We start from the raw sequence: 16,003 nt of genomic DNA, 5'->3' as shown, positions 1-16,003 counted from the left end.
AAAAAAGCCTTTTACAAAAATGTTCACAAAACGTATTGCTATTTTTTCCATTGAAAAATCGAAATTTGGAAATTCTATACTGATCCTGCCCTTCTAAAGAAGGTGCAACTCCCTTTGAATTCAGTGGGATTTTGTTTGTCATTGGTCCAGGTGAGAATACACACTATTGAAGGGATCTTAGAAGAGTGTTTTACTAACCTTAACCATTCAGGTTATATTTTTTATTTAGAGAAACCTGAGACTTTAGTCTCAAGATTAATATCACCTTGACATAGTTTAATATATCATGGCTGTGTTTAATTTTATGGGCACTGAAGACTTTATTTTCTGAAATAGCTGTACTTATCAAAGGAGGCAAAATGCATGAAAGAAAAAAAACAGAATTTGTTTCATACACCTTTTACCTTTTGGTATGTAGTTGAATGTACACAAATCTTCTCGCATTTTTATTCTTAAACTATTTTAAAATGCCCCTATAACAAAAATTTATGTAATATTTTTATTTCCTGTTCATTGCTTAGCTAATGAAACTTTGATAGTTTTTTATTCAATAATGCACTGTTAAGTTTTAATACCAAGTGCCATATGCTGCCCTTATAACCTATGGTGAAAACTCTCACTAAAATTCATACCATATATCAAAAGCAATAAAGGACCCTAGTCAATAATAGTATGCAAATTAGTGCTACTGAAGAAGCAATTTGTACATAAGCTCATTAATCAGAGTGTTATTCAACCTCTTTGGATTTACATTTGTCTTAAATTGACATTGTCAGGTAGTTTAGACACATAGTGTAGGATTGCCTTTACAAGTTTTTCTGAATGTAGAACCTGATTGTCTGCCTGGTTAAACTGGTTTTATGCCTGTTTAACTCTTTGGGAATCAGGACCCTAATATTAATATAAGCATTTTCATTATTTTTTTATTTTAGTTTCAACAGAGACGGTTTTTTTTTGTTTGGACTTAAAAGTTCCCCATCTAGCATTTACAACCCAGACATTGTAAAACTGTGCAATTAATTGTGTGAGAGTCTGAAAGTGAAAAATGAATAAAAACAAACCTGAAATTGACACTGATCTATTTCTATTTTCCAATTTGAGTGAAATATAACAAATAGAGAGAGAGTAAATAAAGTCAAATTTGATTTTTTATAAAATCCTTGTTATAATTTTGGATTTATAACACAGATAAAGATACTCGATTTAGTTTTTAACATAACAGTATCCCTTTAAAAGGTGACATTAAAGGGCTGTATGTTGAATCATAGACTGTTCTTAAAAACTGTATATCATCACCAGAAATCCTTCATGAACATATTGGAGGTTAGATTTCTGTTAATTCTGTCAACATGCTGCACTGGATTGTTTTTATATAATTAAGCAAAATAGTGTTCTTTCTGGACGTTTGAAAAATGTTCTATACATTTGGTATGTGAAGTGTCAGGTTACCTAGCTAAATTGTGTGTTGTCAGTATCAACATTTTGAATTAATTAACAATGTTTCATTGTGCTTCTAAGCAAACTGGGTCCTCCACAATTAAAGAATGCATTCTGATTTACATGATGTCACCACTAGCGAGTTTGTTACAGTTTAGTATCCTGAGTTTCTAGGTTCCTCCCACTGAAACAGCTCAGTCTGTGTCAGAGACAAGACAAATGTTAAAAGTGAAAAGATGACTAAGAAGTTAAATCATGTGGGGCCGAAAACATAAGGGGGTAGAGCTAAGAGGTCAGGCACCTACTAATGCTTGGCCAGAGTAATACTCTGAGAACGAATGGGATAGTAGCAGATGTTGCCTAAAGAATAAAAAGGGTGGTTCTTTAAGCTCAGTGTTGGGAGGATGCCTGTCAGTTCGTAAGAAACCAGGGAGAGCTGGAGAGCTTATCGGCTACACTGGATGGTACATGCAGACGTTCATTGTTGGATTTCCTTTTATGCCTTCTTCTCTACAGCTGCACTTCAAAATGAAGACAAAACGGTGACCACAGTCTGCCAGCTACAGTTTATAGTTAAGTCTTGCTGAATTTAAACGGAACATAAATCTGCTGTGCCTTAGGAAAAGAAATGCTGTAGTTATTCTGCACTGCAGTTGCCTTAAACAGGATAACAACTTTCCAGGAGGATATTTTGAAAATGAATCTAAAAAAGCTGCTTTTCTAAGTATTAGTTTAAAGGGCTGTTTGACTACATTGGCCTGGCTACCTAGAAAACTCTGTTTTCCTATGAAACTTCTGAATACGCCACAAAGAAGCTTAGTACAAGAAGAAAATACACTGCCTTTCAGATTAAGGTTATTTAGAGCTACTGCCAAAAAAAAGTAAAGGACTATTTTATTATTCTTACTATTCTGGATTTAACTTATTTTTCCCTGAAGATTTTCTTTGTGCCTTGGTCTAAACTATACACAGCTACTGTGTGATCTTTCTTTTTAAACTTCTGCACCATGTCTTATTTATAAAAGGAGATGGAATTCTACAAACCATTTAAATGGATTAAAGTTAATCAGTCACCTACAGAAGATAATGTGCTGCCTACTATAATGCTTATTCATTTGGAAGGCTTAAGCTGGAGATTTAAGGTACAAATTTTGACCAGCAAAAAGAAATGGAACGTTCTGTGGAATGTTATGCATTTTTGAGACACTTGGGGTTTTTGCTTTGTTTTCTTTTATTGTGATATTGGAAGACTTCTGTTTCTTACTTACAAAAGCACTTTATATTTTAAAATAAAAATTAAATAAACCACAGCTTAGTAAAGCTATAGTTGCTTTTGCACTGGTGCACTGATTATGACCTTAACCACCTCATAAATTATGACATATATATTTTGCATATGTGCATCTTTGTGCTAACGGCAAGTTGACTGTAATTGTTCAGCTCAATAATGTTTTTCATGTTTTTCATTATGTCACACTTCCTAAAAGCAGAGGCGTAGCAGTATATTTCTGTAAACACTTTCAAAATGGGGAAGCCGCTTAGCAGGCCGGACTGTTTACGTCAAAATCCTCCTTGTGTAGGGAAGGGTGAGGAAGATGAAGATCTAAATATTGAAGACTGTTATGTTCCTCAGAGGTCCATCTATGACACAGTGAGACTGAATGAACAGATTGATTCAGGGTCCAAAGGCAGCCTCTCCTCAAGACATTTCACAGATCGGACTTTACCATATAGTCATAGAACACTGGATATTAGTACTCTGTGTCCCAATGGTGCCCTTACTTCTTCCAGCGTATTTGAGCTCAGAGGTCGCGAAGTTAACAAATTAGATGAAAAAATGATATTTGATGCACTTAAACTGAATAGTGATATAATTCGAACTGCTGGATTACCCAAAATAAAATCTCACACAGAAAAGAAAGAACATAGGAGATCGTGGAGAATGTTTGTTCCACCCAATTTTGCAGACTGTGCAAATAAAAGTGAATGCTCAGTTGTTGAAACTGCTGATAGGTCAGATATAGCAAAAGCAGGCAAGTGCAAATGGGGTACTAATTCCCTCACCTCAGAAGAGGATGACTCTGGTCTATGCAGCCCTCCAACAGAAAGAGAAGAAAAACAAGACACATTATTAGCAGGGGAGCAAACTCAAATCAGAAGTATATCTTCTGCAGAATATATCCATGTAGTAGATCAATTTAGACAATTTTTTCCTGCTATTTCCAATAGTGAACAGCACATCCCATTGCTGGATTGCAGTAGTGCCCCTGTTGAAGAGAGCTGCAGATTGACTTTGCATGATGTTTCACAATCTGAAAAAAGAGTGCAAAGTAGTCCTCAGAAATGTGAAAATGAGGAGACAGGGACCAAATCCTGTTACTCACAGAACTCTTTCAAAGAGGGCATCATATCAGATGAAGAACATCTCCAAGGTCATGGAGGAAACAATAATTTTACCTCAGACAAAGAAAAAGTGGAAAATGAATATGGAGTTGAAGAAGTGAAAACACACGTGACAATGGTAGAAGGGGATTGTGTGGCTGATGCACCTCAGCATTTAGACATGTATTATGCAAATATTGCTGTTAATACTAGCGACACAAATTTAGCAAAATGTGAGATTCTGTCTGATGCAGAGGAATCTAGTATAACACATACAGACTCAATTGAAACAACATTTTCTGCTCAGGAACTGGAGTTAGATAATACCATAAACTGTCCACAAGCTAACCCAATGAGAATGAAAGGGAATGTCTGGACTACAGGAACCCCCAGAGAAACCTTGGATACAGTCTGTAATGGTCTATTGTCTAATAAGGTAATACAAAACAAAAGGGTCTTGGAATCATTGCACTAAAAACCAAAACTGTTTGTTTTGTTATCATCAAAGTGATTGGTAGAATTTCTGATCAGGAATTATTATTGCAGCTAGAATTTTTTTTTTCATTTACTAAGAAAATCTGGCTACTAGCATAATTTGCATAGCACATTATAAGATGTCAGAAACTGGTGAGATAGTCACTTTAGTAAATGAATGAGGGGCAGTTTCTGGCAGGGCTGATTACTTCCAGCTGTTTGGTGCAGGGCTATTATTGTCCAGATGGTGTTTGTTACTCTTCATTTGGAATGCTTCCACTGAGCACTGATGTTAGCATTCAGTCTTTTACACAAATTGTGGTTAAAGGCAATGCCATTCAGTGACAGCTCTGCCTGATTTATTCAGCTTGACCAGTCTTACTCAGAAAGGTACAAATAACGGTATCAGACTATTGTGGTTTCCAAAGTACATAGATTAAAGATTTGTTGCATGCACTGAAGCTCTTTTTCTGAAGCTACATGCCAAAAAAGTAGATCTGAAGTTATTGTGGTGTTTTACAGGCACGAGATCGTATAACATTTTCTGAGTGGTGGAAGAGAAAAGAAAGTAAAGAGTAAAGCTTTGTAATAAGTAAGGGGTGATCGTCAAGCCTTTAATCTTTTTCTGCTCATTTTGCTTGATGTTTGAACTATTTCAGGGTTTGTTGCTGAACTGTTCTGGCATACTACCCTCAAAGATCATTTTCATTTATTTTAAGCTTCTCTTGGTAAAGAGTGTATATGTTTTTAAAGGACAGATGAGGGTGAAATGCTCAGCCATCAGTGGTACTGCACTGCCTTTGAAAGATAAGGAGTTTTGGAATATAAAGGAATATATATAAAGTGGTTATCCCAAAAGAGAGGAAAAAAAAAAGCTTGCTCTTCTTTTATCTCGCAGCAAAAGGGAGCAGCCAGCTTGTTGCTGGTTGTAAATATTCAACAGACTGTGTTGTACAGAGTTTGCAGCTTGCTTGTCCATAGTGATTAAGGTCTTGGGAGGTGTGTGTAAACACCAGCACTTTCTCGCAGGTGCTTAGTGTATTTTCTGCAGCAGCCTCTACAGTGGCCATGTCAAGCATGTAGAAATTTGCTCAGCTACCTGATATCTGTCTCTTTAAAACACATAATTCACCACAGTGTTTCTTAGTGCCAGAAAAGGAGAGTAACTGATGTGCTGAAAGAGCTTCCTGCTTTTCAGAAAGCTGAAGAAGGTTGTGTTGAAAGCACTAATCCTAAAACAAAACTGTGACTGAATGCCACTATAGAAGGATTTAGGGTCAAAAGTTGAGCATTCTTTACTATTGTTTATTCATCCGTTTATTTTTCGCTTGTCTCTGTAATTAATTCGGAGGCTTTAGGCCAGTTTCTGAACTCACAGACACTGGAGTCACTTCAGAGTAATTCAACTGAAATAAATTGAGTTAGCCCGAATTTACACTGGTATTACTATGATAATAGTCTGGGTCTGCAAAGCTTAAATAATAGAATCATAGAGAATAGAACCAAGAAAGATCTCTTGGCTCTATATAGAGCCCATGAATTTTGCAGAGCTATCCTATAATAATATAATGATGGCTATGTGCACTTGTGCTGCCGCACCCACCTCCCTATTCCAGGACTCATTTGCATTTCCTAAAACCCAATCTAAAATGTTTCCTTCCTCAACTTTAGACTTTACCCCTTGTCCAACCTTCAGAGACATTGTCCAATTTCCTGCCTTGAGGTATATTGTTAGTTTTCAGTTCTTCTGCTTGCTTACATACTTTTATATCGTCACTTTATCATGGACTCTGTTGATCTCTGTCTGAGCCTGCTTTATTATTTTCTAGCTGTGTCTCCCACTGTCTCATGAGTTCTTGTATCAATTTTGTTGCCCTTCTTTGTAGGTGCTCTAGTTTTTCTATCGTCCTCTTGAACTGTGTTAATGTGAACTGCATACAATGGGCCACATTATGCCTCATAAAGGCAGGCATGTTTGCACTGTGGAAATTGCACTGTCTACATCAGGACTGAATTTATCCCAGTGTCCCAGCTGAAATCACACCAGCGTGATTGCTCACTTCCCAGTTTTACATGAAATCTTCCTCTAAAAGTTCTGTACCTCTAAAAACAGCAGTTGGTTTTTAGAGGTACAGTACTATGGTTGGCTGGTGTTGTACTGTCAACTTATATTTATTTTCACTTTAATGGCATTGATTGTTTTTAGGATGTTCTTTATGTCACTAAATATAATTTCTTTTTAATAATATTAGTTTTAATAATATTAGTACTAAGTTTGGTACATTCCATAAGATTTTACTCCCTGTATCCATATCACAGTTGCTTATGTTCCATATGTTATCAAACATAATAGTTCAGATGTTCCTTTGGTTTTCCACCTGCAGGTATTCCAGAAAGAAGAGATCGAACCACTGCTAGTTAAACAACAGGAGGTAAACTGGTTAGGTCAAGGTCTTATTCAAAGTGCCGCTAAAAATGCTAGCACTGAGAACCTTGAGCATGACCTTGAAGATGTTAACACCCGATGGAAGACTCTCAATAAGAAGGTTATTATTTTGCATATTCACAAATTCAATTTTTTACCCTCTTTGTTTTCTATTTTTCCCTATTTATTTGCTGTCATCTTTCAAAATACAGGAAATTCAAATATGTTCATGATAGTCACTGATTCTATTACCTTAACACAGTAGCTTTCTTTGTAATTCTATTAAAAAAAATTGTGTCAATAGCTGCCAAAGTATGGTTGTCATTTCCACAGTTCTGTCCATTTTTCTGTAAGTTTATTCCTGGCATTCTTAGCCACAAATGGTTCCCTCGGGACTCTTTACTCCCTTCTATATATGCAGAGCAGGGAGTTTAATAGCCCAAGTTGTGTGGAAAAGGGATGGAGGTGAGACACACACATGAGAAAAGTAGTTATATGTTTTTTTCTTAGCCACGTCTTAGTCACTTCTCTCTCTCCTTCATCCATTGTGATTCTTTCTGTTCTATATATTCAAATGCACCATGGCATCAGAGAGTCTGTTCTATCGTATCTGCAATTCACCATGGTATCTGAGCATTTCCCAGTAGTGTACTCAGCAGCAATAGGTCTTAGCTCTGTGTGTCCAGTGTCATGTTCCCTTTAAAGCACATCAGGGTTTATGGTGCTTTAAGCATTGTAAGTTACCACTGCTCAGAGGAGCAACTTCACCCTTGTATCTTTCCTATGCCATGACCAATTCTGGGACAGCCATTGAGAATGGGAGGTGGCAGGGGTAGGAGGCAGAAAGGGTGCAATATTGTCACGGGCTCCACCTTGCAAGAGCAACAATACAGTGGAGCAACCGATGTCCATGATTATGGGTATGTCCTCTCCTTCCATACCTTTTAGACTATGAAGGGAGTATAGTCCCTAATAAGGAGTACAGTTTGGTGTCCTTGGCTTAGTCCTTTTAAAGGAAGCTATTGTGAAACATGCAGTTTGCAGAGGCACGTTTCACACCACTATATCTCAAGCCTCAGTTAATTGGCAGAAGCAGGAGAAAAAAGGAAAAGTGAGTAATACCCTTTCTGTCTTTTTTTCAGGTTGCTCAACGAGCTGCTCAGCTGCAAGAAGCTCTTTTACACTGTGGAAGGTTCCAGGATGCCCTTGAATCTCTGCTTAGCTGGCTCATTGATACGGAAGATCTAGTGGCCAATCAGAAACCCCCATCTGCTGAGTTCAAAGTTGTGAAGGCCCAGATACAGGAACAGAAAGTAAGTGAAACTTATTACTGTAGATTCAGATTCTCTTTCTGCTTCAGTGATGATAATGCATTTCCCATCTGCACTGAAGCAGAAAATCTGCTCAAGTGTACTGTATTACAATCAAGTTATTGAAGTATTTAATGCAGCTGTGCTTTCCATACTCTATCTTCTGGAATTATGTGGAGGGGTGTGACATTTCATTGTAGAAACTGGGCTCTGTTTTTCCTTCATCTGTACTTGGATGCAAGTGCAAAATCTAGCACGTTAAAAAAAAAAAATCAAGGCACTTCAGACACAAAGCAGGAGGAAAAAAATCAATGTTTGCTTACTGGAGAAGTAGACAATGAGAAGGGATAGAATTTTCATTTTAATATTTGCAAACAATGGAGCTAAACATTCTAGGCTTGATCCTGCAGCATGGAGTACGCACCTAAATCCCATTGTTTTTGCATCCTCAGCCGGAATGCTGGTGCCCCAACGTTGGTCATCTCCAGTGTTGGCAATAGTATGTGCTGGTTATAATCCCTTCTAGAATTTTTGTAACTAGAGAGGAAATGGGCATAATGCAGTTCATGGACCAAACCAGTGCATGCAATTCTACAATATGGCCCAAATTTAAAAGTCACCCTTGTATTTAATACAGAGGCACAAGCTACGAAGCCTACAGATTGTAGCATGCAATAGAGCATTGTGTGCTGCAAGTACTGCAGAGACAGAGAGGTGCAGTCCCTCCAGCCAATGAAGGACTGGTGGAAAAAATAGCTGCATCCTCAAGTTTTATACAGAAATATAGAAGACTCTTGGGAGAGAAACTAAATTACTGGGTGATGCCAGTGAACCCAGTTTTCAGGCAACCCAGACGTGATCAGTGGAAGATGTCACTGTTCATGATCAGAGCAGTGGAATTACATTATTTTTTATATAATTTTGACAGATAATATCAGTGTATTTTACAGCATTTTTTTTCAAGTTTTATTGATTTAAATATTCAGTTGCACAAACTTATGGGTTATATGCATTTTATTATGATTTAAATTTTCACAACTGTGGGACATGATGCAGGGGCAGACAATAATTAATGACAGTAGATGTTGAGATTCAAAAAGTTAAAGCTTTCTAACCATTTAAACACAAATTGCATCACTTGTCAAAATATACGAAGTAAACAATATCCTTAAATCAAACTCCAATAAATTCTCAAGCAGCATTTTTCTCTCTTTTTCTGTGTGTAAATTTCAGTTATTATCAATGGAAATATTTTTCATCTATTTGTGTATGTAAGGTGAAATCAACATTCACAGGTAAACATCTAATCCTTCCAAGCCCTCCCCCCCAATATATATATGTTATCTGAACATTATTGAACCTCAGCAAACATGCAGTTTTCTATAAACGCTTACACAAATTGTAATAATAATTTGTCATTAGCAAATACTCACAGTGGATATTAAATGTGACATTTTCCCATGTGCGTATGCACCAGTGAGGGCTGCCACACATCTTCGTCACACAAAAACTAATTAATACATTCATTTACAGGGAAAGGTCTTTTGTGGGGCAAGGACTTGATGGACCTCTACCAGTTGCAACTTTCAGAGAAAAAACTAGCTAGCTCAAGTCATAATTAACTCTTTTTACAGTATTGGTATTTTCATGGTAATACAAGCATCCAATATTTCTTTGTCATTGTCCTTTTAAGCAAAGCATACATTTTTAACAAGATCTTACGGAATCTGCCTCCTTACATCTCTACAGCGGGGTGTAGCTTCAGCTGTTTCCTAGCAATTTGATTTTTGATTGCTTTATCTCCAGCTTCTCCAAAGGTTACTGGATGACCGCAGACCTACCGTTGAGGTAAGCAAGCGTGAAGGGGAGAAAATTGCAGAGTCAGCAGAACCTGCTGATAAAGTGAAGATCTTGAAACAGTTGAGTCTCCTGGATAGTAGATGGGATGCATTGCTCAGTAAAGCTGAAACAAGGTATTTGAAATTCTTTCATTCCTTTGAGAAATATGGGTTCAGCCAGGGATAGATGGCTAGAAGCAGCATGTGGAACTTCACAATCTGAGACTTCATAAGCACTATTTTCTTGCTGCTATATAAAATTTATTGTGACTTGATGATCGTATATATAAAGCTGCTTAGTAAAAACAGACAAAGGAAAATAGCTTGAACAGGTCATTAGCTATTACAAAAAAATTTGACTATCCTGAAAAGCTAAAACATGATAATCTAGTGCACATATATCTTCTGATTAAATGGGCCAATGCATCTGCATTAGTATAGGCAGAATATGAATTTCTTGGTAGAGAAACCCCATGTTTTCTCTGTTCTGTGTGGCACCAAGCACATAATCCGCTTTCAATAATATAATGGTTCCTTAGAACTCTAAGATCCTGAAATGTGGCTATAAATGGAGGATATTACACTTCTCTCTTTCAAGTCAGGGTTATCTGAATTGGCTTATTGGTACTGATCCTGTGAGTTGCTAAGCTCCTAATGCAAGATGCTGGGCTCCCTCAACTCCCAATAAAGTAAAAAGTAGTGCCATCAGTGTGCTTAGAGCTGTACAGACAAATAAGATGATACCGTTCCTTCCCCAAACAGCTTACAATTGAATTCAAATAACATGATTCAGTTCAGATATACATAGCACACAGGAAGACAAGTTAACATGAATAGTGCAAGTGTCTTGGGAGAGAGCAGTGTTTGAAGGGCTTTGCAGAAGAAGTGTGCTTCCAGAAAGAGTCTTTGACAGGAGGTCTCTTGGTTCATGAGAGGCAGAAGAGAGCTGCTGTAAACATAGGAGACAGCATGGATGAAGGCACAAAAGTGGGGAAGGAGAGACAGATGCAAAAAGGGTGGTAAGGGAAGACTGAAAAGGGTTTAAATGTATAGTGTTATGCAGCCTAACAATTACATTCTTTTATCTGTATACTGTATTATGAGGGTTGGGATTCAAGCATTAAGTTTGTCTGGGCACCTCTGATGCTTCCTAATCTTTCTGGCTGCCCCCATCTTCCTTATTGTTAGTAAAGCCCTCGTCTGTACACCAATAATACTTAATAATAATTAATAATAAATAAATAACCTGATTACTTAAAGAAATTAGTAGGTTCAGTTAATAAGCTATTATACAATTCTGTGTTTAAAAAAATGCAAGGTTCAATGACTCATTAACTGAAGTAAATGTTAATCTCATTCAATTTAATATTATCATACGAGTCTGGTGATATTTATTTTCAAATCAAATCAAGTCTGTCCAGTCCATCTGTTTAGATACAAGTTTGCCTCCAGAATTCTTTTGACAAAAGACATATTTCTTTTTCTTAGGAGGGAATCACCATTATTCATAAGTAGCCCTTGGTGTTTAACACAGGATGAATTTTTCTAAAGTCTTAAAGATAGAAACCGTTAAAATAGTTTGCCTTGGGTGAAATTTATAGACGAGCAGGACTGAGAAAAATATTTGCCAGGGTGGTATAAAGAGCAATAGAACAGAATCTCCTAAAAAATGTTGGAAATCTCAGAAATGTTGCAGGTATTGCCACTTTGCTTTATATCCTTATATTAAGATAATTCTGGCACTGACTAAAATGAGACTTTTTAACTTGAACAAGGAGGTGCAGGATTGGGAGTGTATAGTTCATACCACGTCACTGAGAAATTATTTAAAGAAATTCTTGTACAGGTTGGAGTGAGCATAATGACATGCCCTGATTCAGCAAAGCACTTAAGTGTGTGCCTACCTTTAAGTGAATGTTTAAGTCCCATTGAAAACAATAGAACTTAAGCATGTGCTTAAATTTAAGCATAAGCTTAAGCACTTTCCTGAATAAAAATGAGCCCCTGTATTTAAGTGCTTTGCTTAATAGAGCCTTAGATTATTTTAACCAAATGCATATGAATGCTGTAAAATTTATCAAGTATTTGAATCTCTTCTTCAGCTAATATGATTTCTGAAGTCTGTCTTATTAACTGTGCTTTTATATAGTTGTTGGTTTACATTTTGTTTCTTTTTGTACTACAGACATGTATCTGTTTCAGCTTGTGGCTGGCTTCTACAATAATGTGTAGAATTTTATTTGTAGTGGTGAGAGGATGAAGGGTTTTATTGAATATCTCACACGTACTTTGTCACATAAATGACCTTTATCTTGGCATGTTTATAGGAATCGTCAGTTGGAAGGTATCTTAGTGGTAGCACAGCAATTCCATGAAACTTTAGAACCACTGGTTGAGTGGCTGACCACCACTGAGAAAAGGCTTGCAAATTCTGAACCCATTGGAACACAGTCTTCTAAACTGCAGCAGCAGATTTCTCAGCATAAAGTAAGATATTAACTGGACATTTGTGTTATTCATATGGGGAATTTTTTATGTGAGCTTGTGAAGTACAGCAGAACTAGGAACTCTTTTTTTTTTTACCCCATTAATCCAAATTTGATACATTTTTATTTATAATTGACAATAAATCCATTTTATTTCTGTTGTTCTTTAGTTCCATTTGTATTTTCTGTTGTCCGTTTTTCTTTTCTGTCTTTCTTTATTATTTTAAAAACTTCATTTAGGCGTTAGAAGATGACATCCTTACATGCAATAAAAGTTTACATCTGGCCATTAGCATTGGTCAGTCTCTTAAGACTATGAGCTCCAGAGAGGATAAAGATATGGTGCAGGAAAAGCTAGATTCTTCTCAAGCCCGATACATTGAGATTCAAGAGAAGAGTAACGGCAGGTCTGAGTTGCTCCAGCAAGCCTATTGCAATGCTCAGATTTTCGGGGAAGATGAAGTTGAATTGATGAACTGGCTGAATGAAGTACATGACAAACTGAGCACATTGTCTGTCCAAGATTACAGCACAGACTTACTCATGAAACAACACGCTGAGCTGCTGGTATTTTTATTTCTTTTCTGTTAAATTCATTTATTTATTTTTATTTCATTTTTGTTTCTATCATTTATTTATTTCTCATTAATATATTTAAATTGAAAAGTGATATAACTATTTAAACTACAAGTAATTCGATCTGTAACCTGTATGTTCACACAAATGGTATCTTCTCATAGGTGCTTCAGGAAGAGATTCTGCTCAGAAAACAAAATGTCGATCAGGCTATACAAAATGGCTTAGAGCTTCTCAAGCAAACAACAGGTGAGAGCTTTTAGGAAATTAATGATTTTATCAGCCTTTTCCTCATACTTGTAAGTGTTTGTGGGAAAAATAAGATGAAGCATATAAATATTAGCTTTTATTCACTGGATAGAGTTGATGTAACTGTTTATTCTAATAACTATTGAAGTCCAGGTACATTATGTCTTTGGGCCAAATTCTCTGCTGCTGTAAATGAGCAAAATGGCATGAAATCAATGGAGCTGCCCCCATTTCGCCAGACAGAATTTGGACTTTGATTTTTATTGATCTTTTTTGTTGATGGAAAATTGTTTTAGTGAATTTCCATTTTGCTGCTACTATCACGTTATAGACATTACTCATGATGTAGGACTACAGGCGTAGGACAGAGCCTTTTCTCTATAGAAGCCCAGAAATGAAGGTATTAGGCTATCTTTTGCTGTTAGAAAGGCTGAATCCTCCAGATCAGAGCTAGTATTGTGGGAAATACTAGTTGTACACAGCATGTCTGGTCTGCAGAGGAACATCTATCTAAATGTTCCTGTGCCCCAAGTATTTGAACTCTCAAAGATACAGAGGGAAAACCCTCCTTTGTTGTCCAGTTTGAAATTATGTTGTGGGGTAAAATCCAAATATATTGCAATAGGTCTATTACAGAAGTGTGTCTTCATTTTGACCTTTAGGCTACGTGTGTGTCTAGTGATTGATAATTAGATGACATAGTTCAAAGAATAATTCAAATCATTCCATGAGTCTGGTTATCAGTTAGTTATAATTAATAAATACATTGTAAATAATGTAAATACCATTTGGTATTCTAAAGCTCCATTCTTGCACATCTGTTGTCAACCTATTATAACCTATGTCAACCTGTATAAAAATGAATGTGAATTTAAGGAGGCGTTTGGGTAAAAGATATGTACATTTTAATATTTGCCTTTTAAATAAAAAGAGAACAAGGACCAATTTTATATCTCCAAAGAATAAAACTAGAGATGGCCGCAATCCTGAAAGCTTGGGTCCTGATCTCCACTTTTGCAAAGTTTGTAGTGGTAAGAGAAAGAGGGACAGATCCAGAGTTGGTGTAAATTGTTATAACTCCACTGGCTTCAGCTGACAATCTACACCAGCCTAGGATCAGTGCAAGGGTCTTGTTTGAGTCAATCTGCACATTAGAAACTATAAATATATGAATTAGTATTGAGATTTTTTTGTTTTGCTTTGGGTTGCTTTTTTTTTTTTTTTTTTTTGCATTCATGTGAAATAATATCCCTTTGAAATTTTAGGTGATGAAGTTGTAATAATTCAAGATAAATTGGAAGGCATTAAAGCAAGGTACAAAGATATTACTAAATTGAGTTCTGATGTATCCAAGACTTTAGAGCAGGCTCTGCAGCTTGCAGGTCAACTGCAGTCCACCCATGAGGAACTCTGCATATGGCTTGACAAAGTGGAGGTGGAATTGCTTTCATATGATGCTCAGATCCCCAAGGGAGAAGAATTAAGCCAAGCACAAGAAAGACAAAAAGTATGTTGTAAAAGCTGTAAACTGTACATAATTGCTTTGTTATTTTTCATGTAAAGATTTTAAGTAGTTAAATAGGTTAGTTTCTATTTGGCTGGAGGATGGCAAAAAACCTACCTAGCTTCAAAACTGAGCTTGATAAATTTATGGAGGGGATGGTATGATGGGACAGCCTAATTTGGCAATTGACTGATCTTTGACTACTGGTGGTAGATATGCCAATGGCATGTGAAGGAATGTTAGACAGGGTGGGTTCTGAGTTATTACAGAGAATTCTTTCTTGGGTGTCTTTCTGGTGAGTCTTGCCTACATGCTCAGGGTTTAACTGATCGCCATATTTGGGGTCGAGAAGGAATTTTCCCCAAAGGCAAATTGGCAAAGGCTCTGAGGGTTTTTCACCTTCCTCTGTAGCATGGGGCACAGCTCACTTTCTGGTGGACTCTCTGTATCTTAAAGTCTTTAAACCATGATTTGAGGACTTTAATAACTCAGTCATAGGTTAGGGGTCTATTACAGAAGTGGACGGGTGAAGTTCTGTGGCCTGCATTGCGCAGGAGGTCAGACTAGATGATCATATTGGTCCCTTCTGACGTTGGAGTCTATGAGTCTTGCAAATGATCCTAATTTGGCACTAGATCAGCTCTCTGACTAGAATTAAAACAGTAACGAATCACAATCTCTTTCTAGCAGTCACTGATGAGATTTGTCTGAGGTTTATTATCAGCACAACAGAAGAGCTACATTTTATTCTACTTCAGTAAGCTATACTGATCCCTGGGAAAACTCTTAAATTGTCAAACAAAGTTATTTTTGTTCTTTTAAGTTGTGTCACAGACAAAAAACATCTTAAAGTAGGAAAAGAGCCTGTATTTAATTTCAAACTAATAACAAATATTATTCTAAAAGAAACTGTATAGTGTTAATAGAACGCTAATAACACCATTTCATGAAATAGGTTACTAAATTACTAAATAAGCACACTTATTTTAGAAACCCAGAATAAAAAATAACATAAGATAAAAATATGGTTGCATGTGGGATTAAAAAGCTCATTTCTCACTGTACTTGTCATGATTTTGATTGATTGGCTTTAATTCAAATGTTCATTTAAAAATTCACTTGAATTTAAATAATATATTGCTTTATTTCACACTTGATTTTACTTGCTGGTGAGTTTGTTCCATAGAAAAAGGGTTGCAGAGTGCAATGAATATGTGTTAGGTTTCTTCTCTTTGCTTGATTAGAGACTGACAGCTGTATAATGACAGTCTACCATGTTGACTGGAGGAATATATTTCAGTTGTGTTCTGTAGAAACTTCCC

General features: G+C 36.5%; 2 protein-coding genes across 13 annotated transcripts in view; both read left to right on the top strand.

The window, feature by feature from the left end:
* The window catches only part of DST (dystonin), a 453,158-nt gene that overhangs the window by 361,280 nt on the left and 75,875 nt on the right, over positions 1-16,003 (top strand). For 9 of the 12 annotated variants that reach the window (XM_067565502.1, XM_067565501.1, XM_067565500.1 and 6 more), the window contains 7 exons: positions 6,678-6,839; positions 7,861-8,031; positions 9,835-10,001; positions 12,194-12,353; positions 12,593-12,919; positions 13,093-13,177; positions 14,443-14,684. In XM_067565502.1, coding sequence (XP_067421603.1) covers positions 6,678-6,839; positions 7,861-8,031; positions 9,835-10,001; positions 12,194-12,353; positions 12,593-12,919; positions 13,093-13,177; positions 14,443-14,684 — 1,314 coding nt within the window. The remainder of the gene's footprint in view (positions 1-6,677; positions 6,840-7,860; positions 8,032-9,834; positions 10,002-12,193; positions 12,354-12,592; positions 12,920-13,092; positions 13,178-14,442; positions 14,685-16,003) is intronic. The other 3 variants (XM_067565495.1, XM_067565496.1, XM_067565494.1) reach the window with 1 other exon arrangement.
* LOC137164620 (uncharacterized) lies at positions 2,963-4,294 on the top strand. Its single transcript, XM_067565525.1, has one exon. It carries the CDS (start codon positions 2,963-2,965, stop codon positions 4,292-4,294), a length of 1,332 nt encoding a protein of 443 aa, XP_067421626.1.

This window comes from Emydura macquarii, unplaced genomic scaffold, assembly GCF_026122565.2.
Source record: "Emydura macquarii macquarii isolate MOO-44397 ecotype Brisbane River unplaced genomic scaffold, CSIRO-AGI_Emac_v2 contig_2680, whole genome shotgun sequence".
In the NCBI taxonomy this organism is placed as follows: Eukaryota; Metazoa; Chordata; order Testudines; family Chelidae; genus Emydura; species Emydura macquarii.
This window is presented reverse-complemented; position numbering and strand designations above follow the sequence as displayed.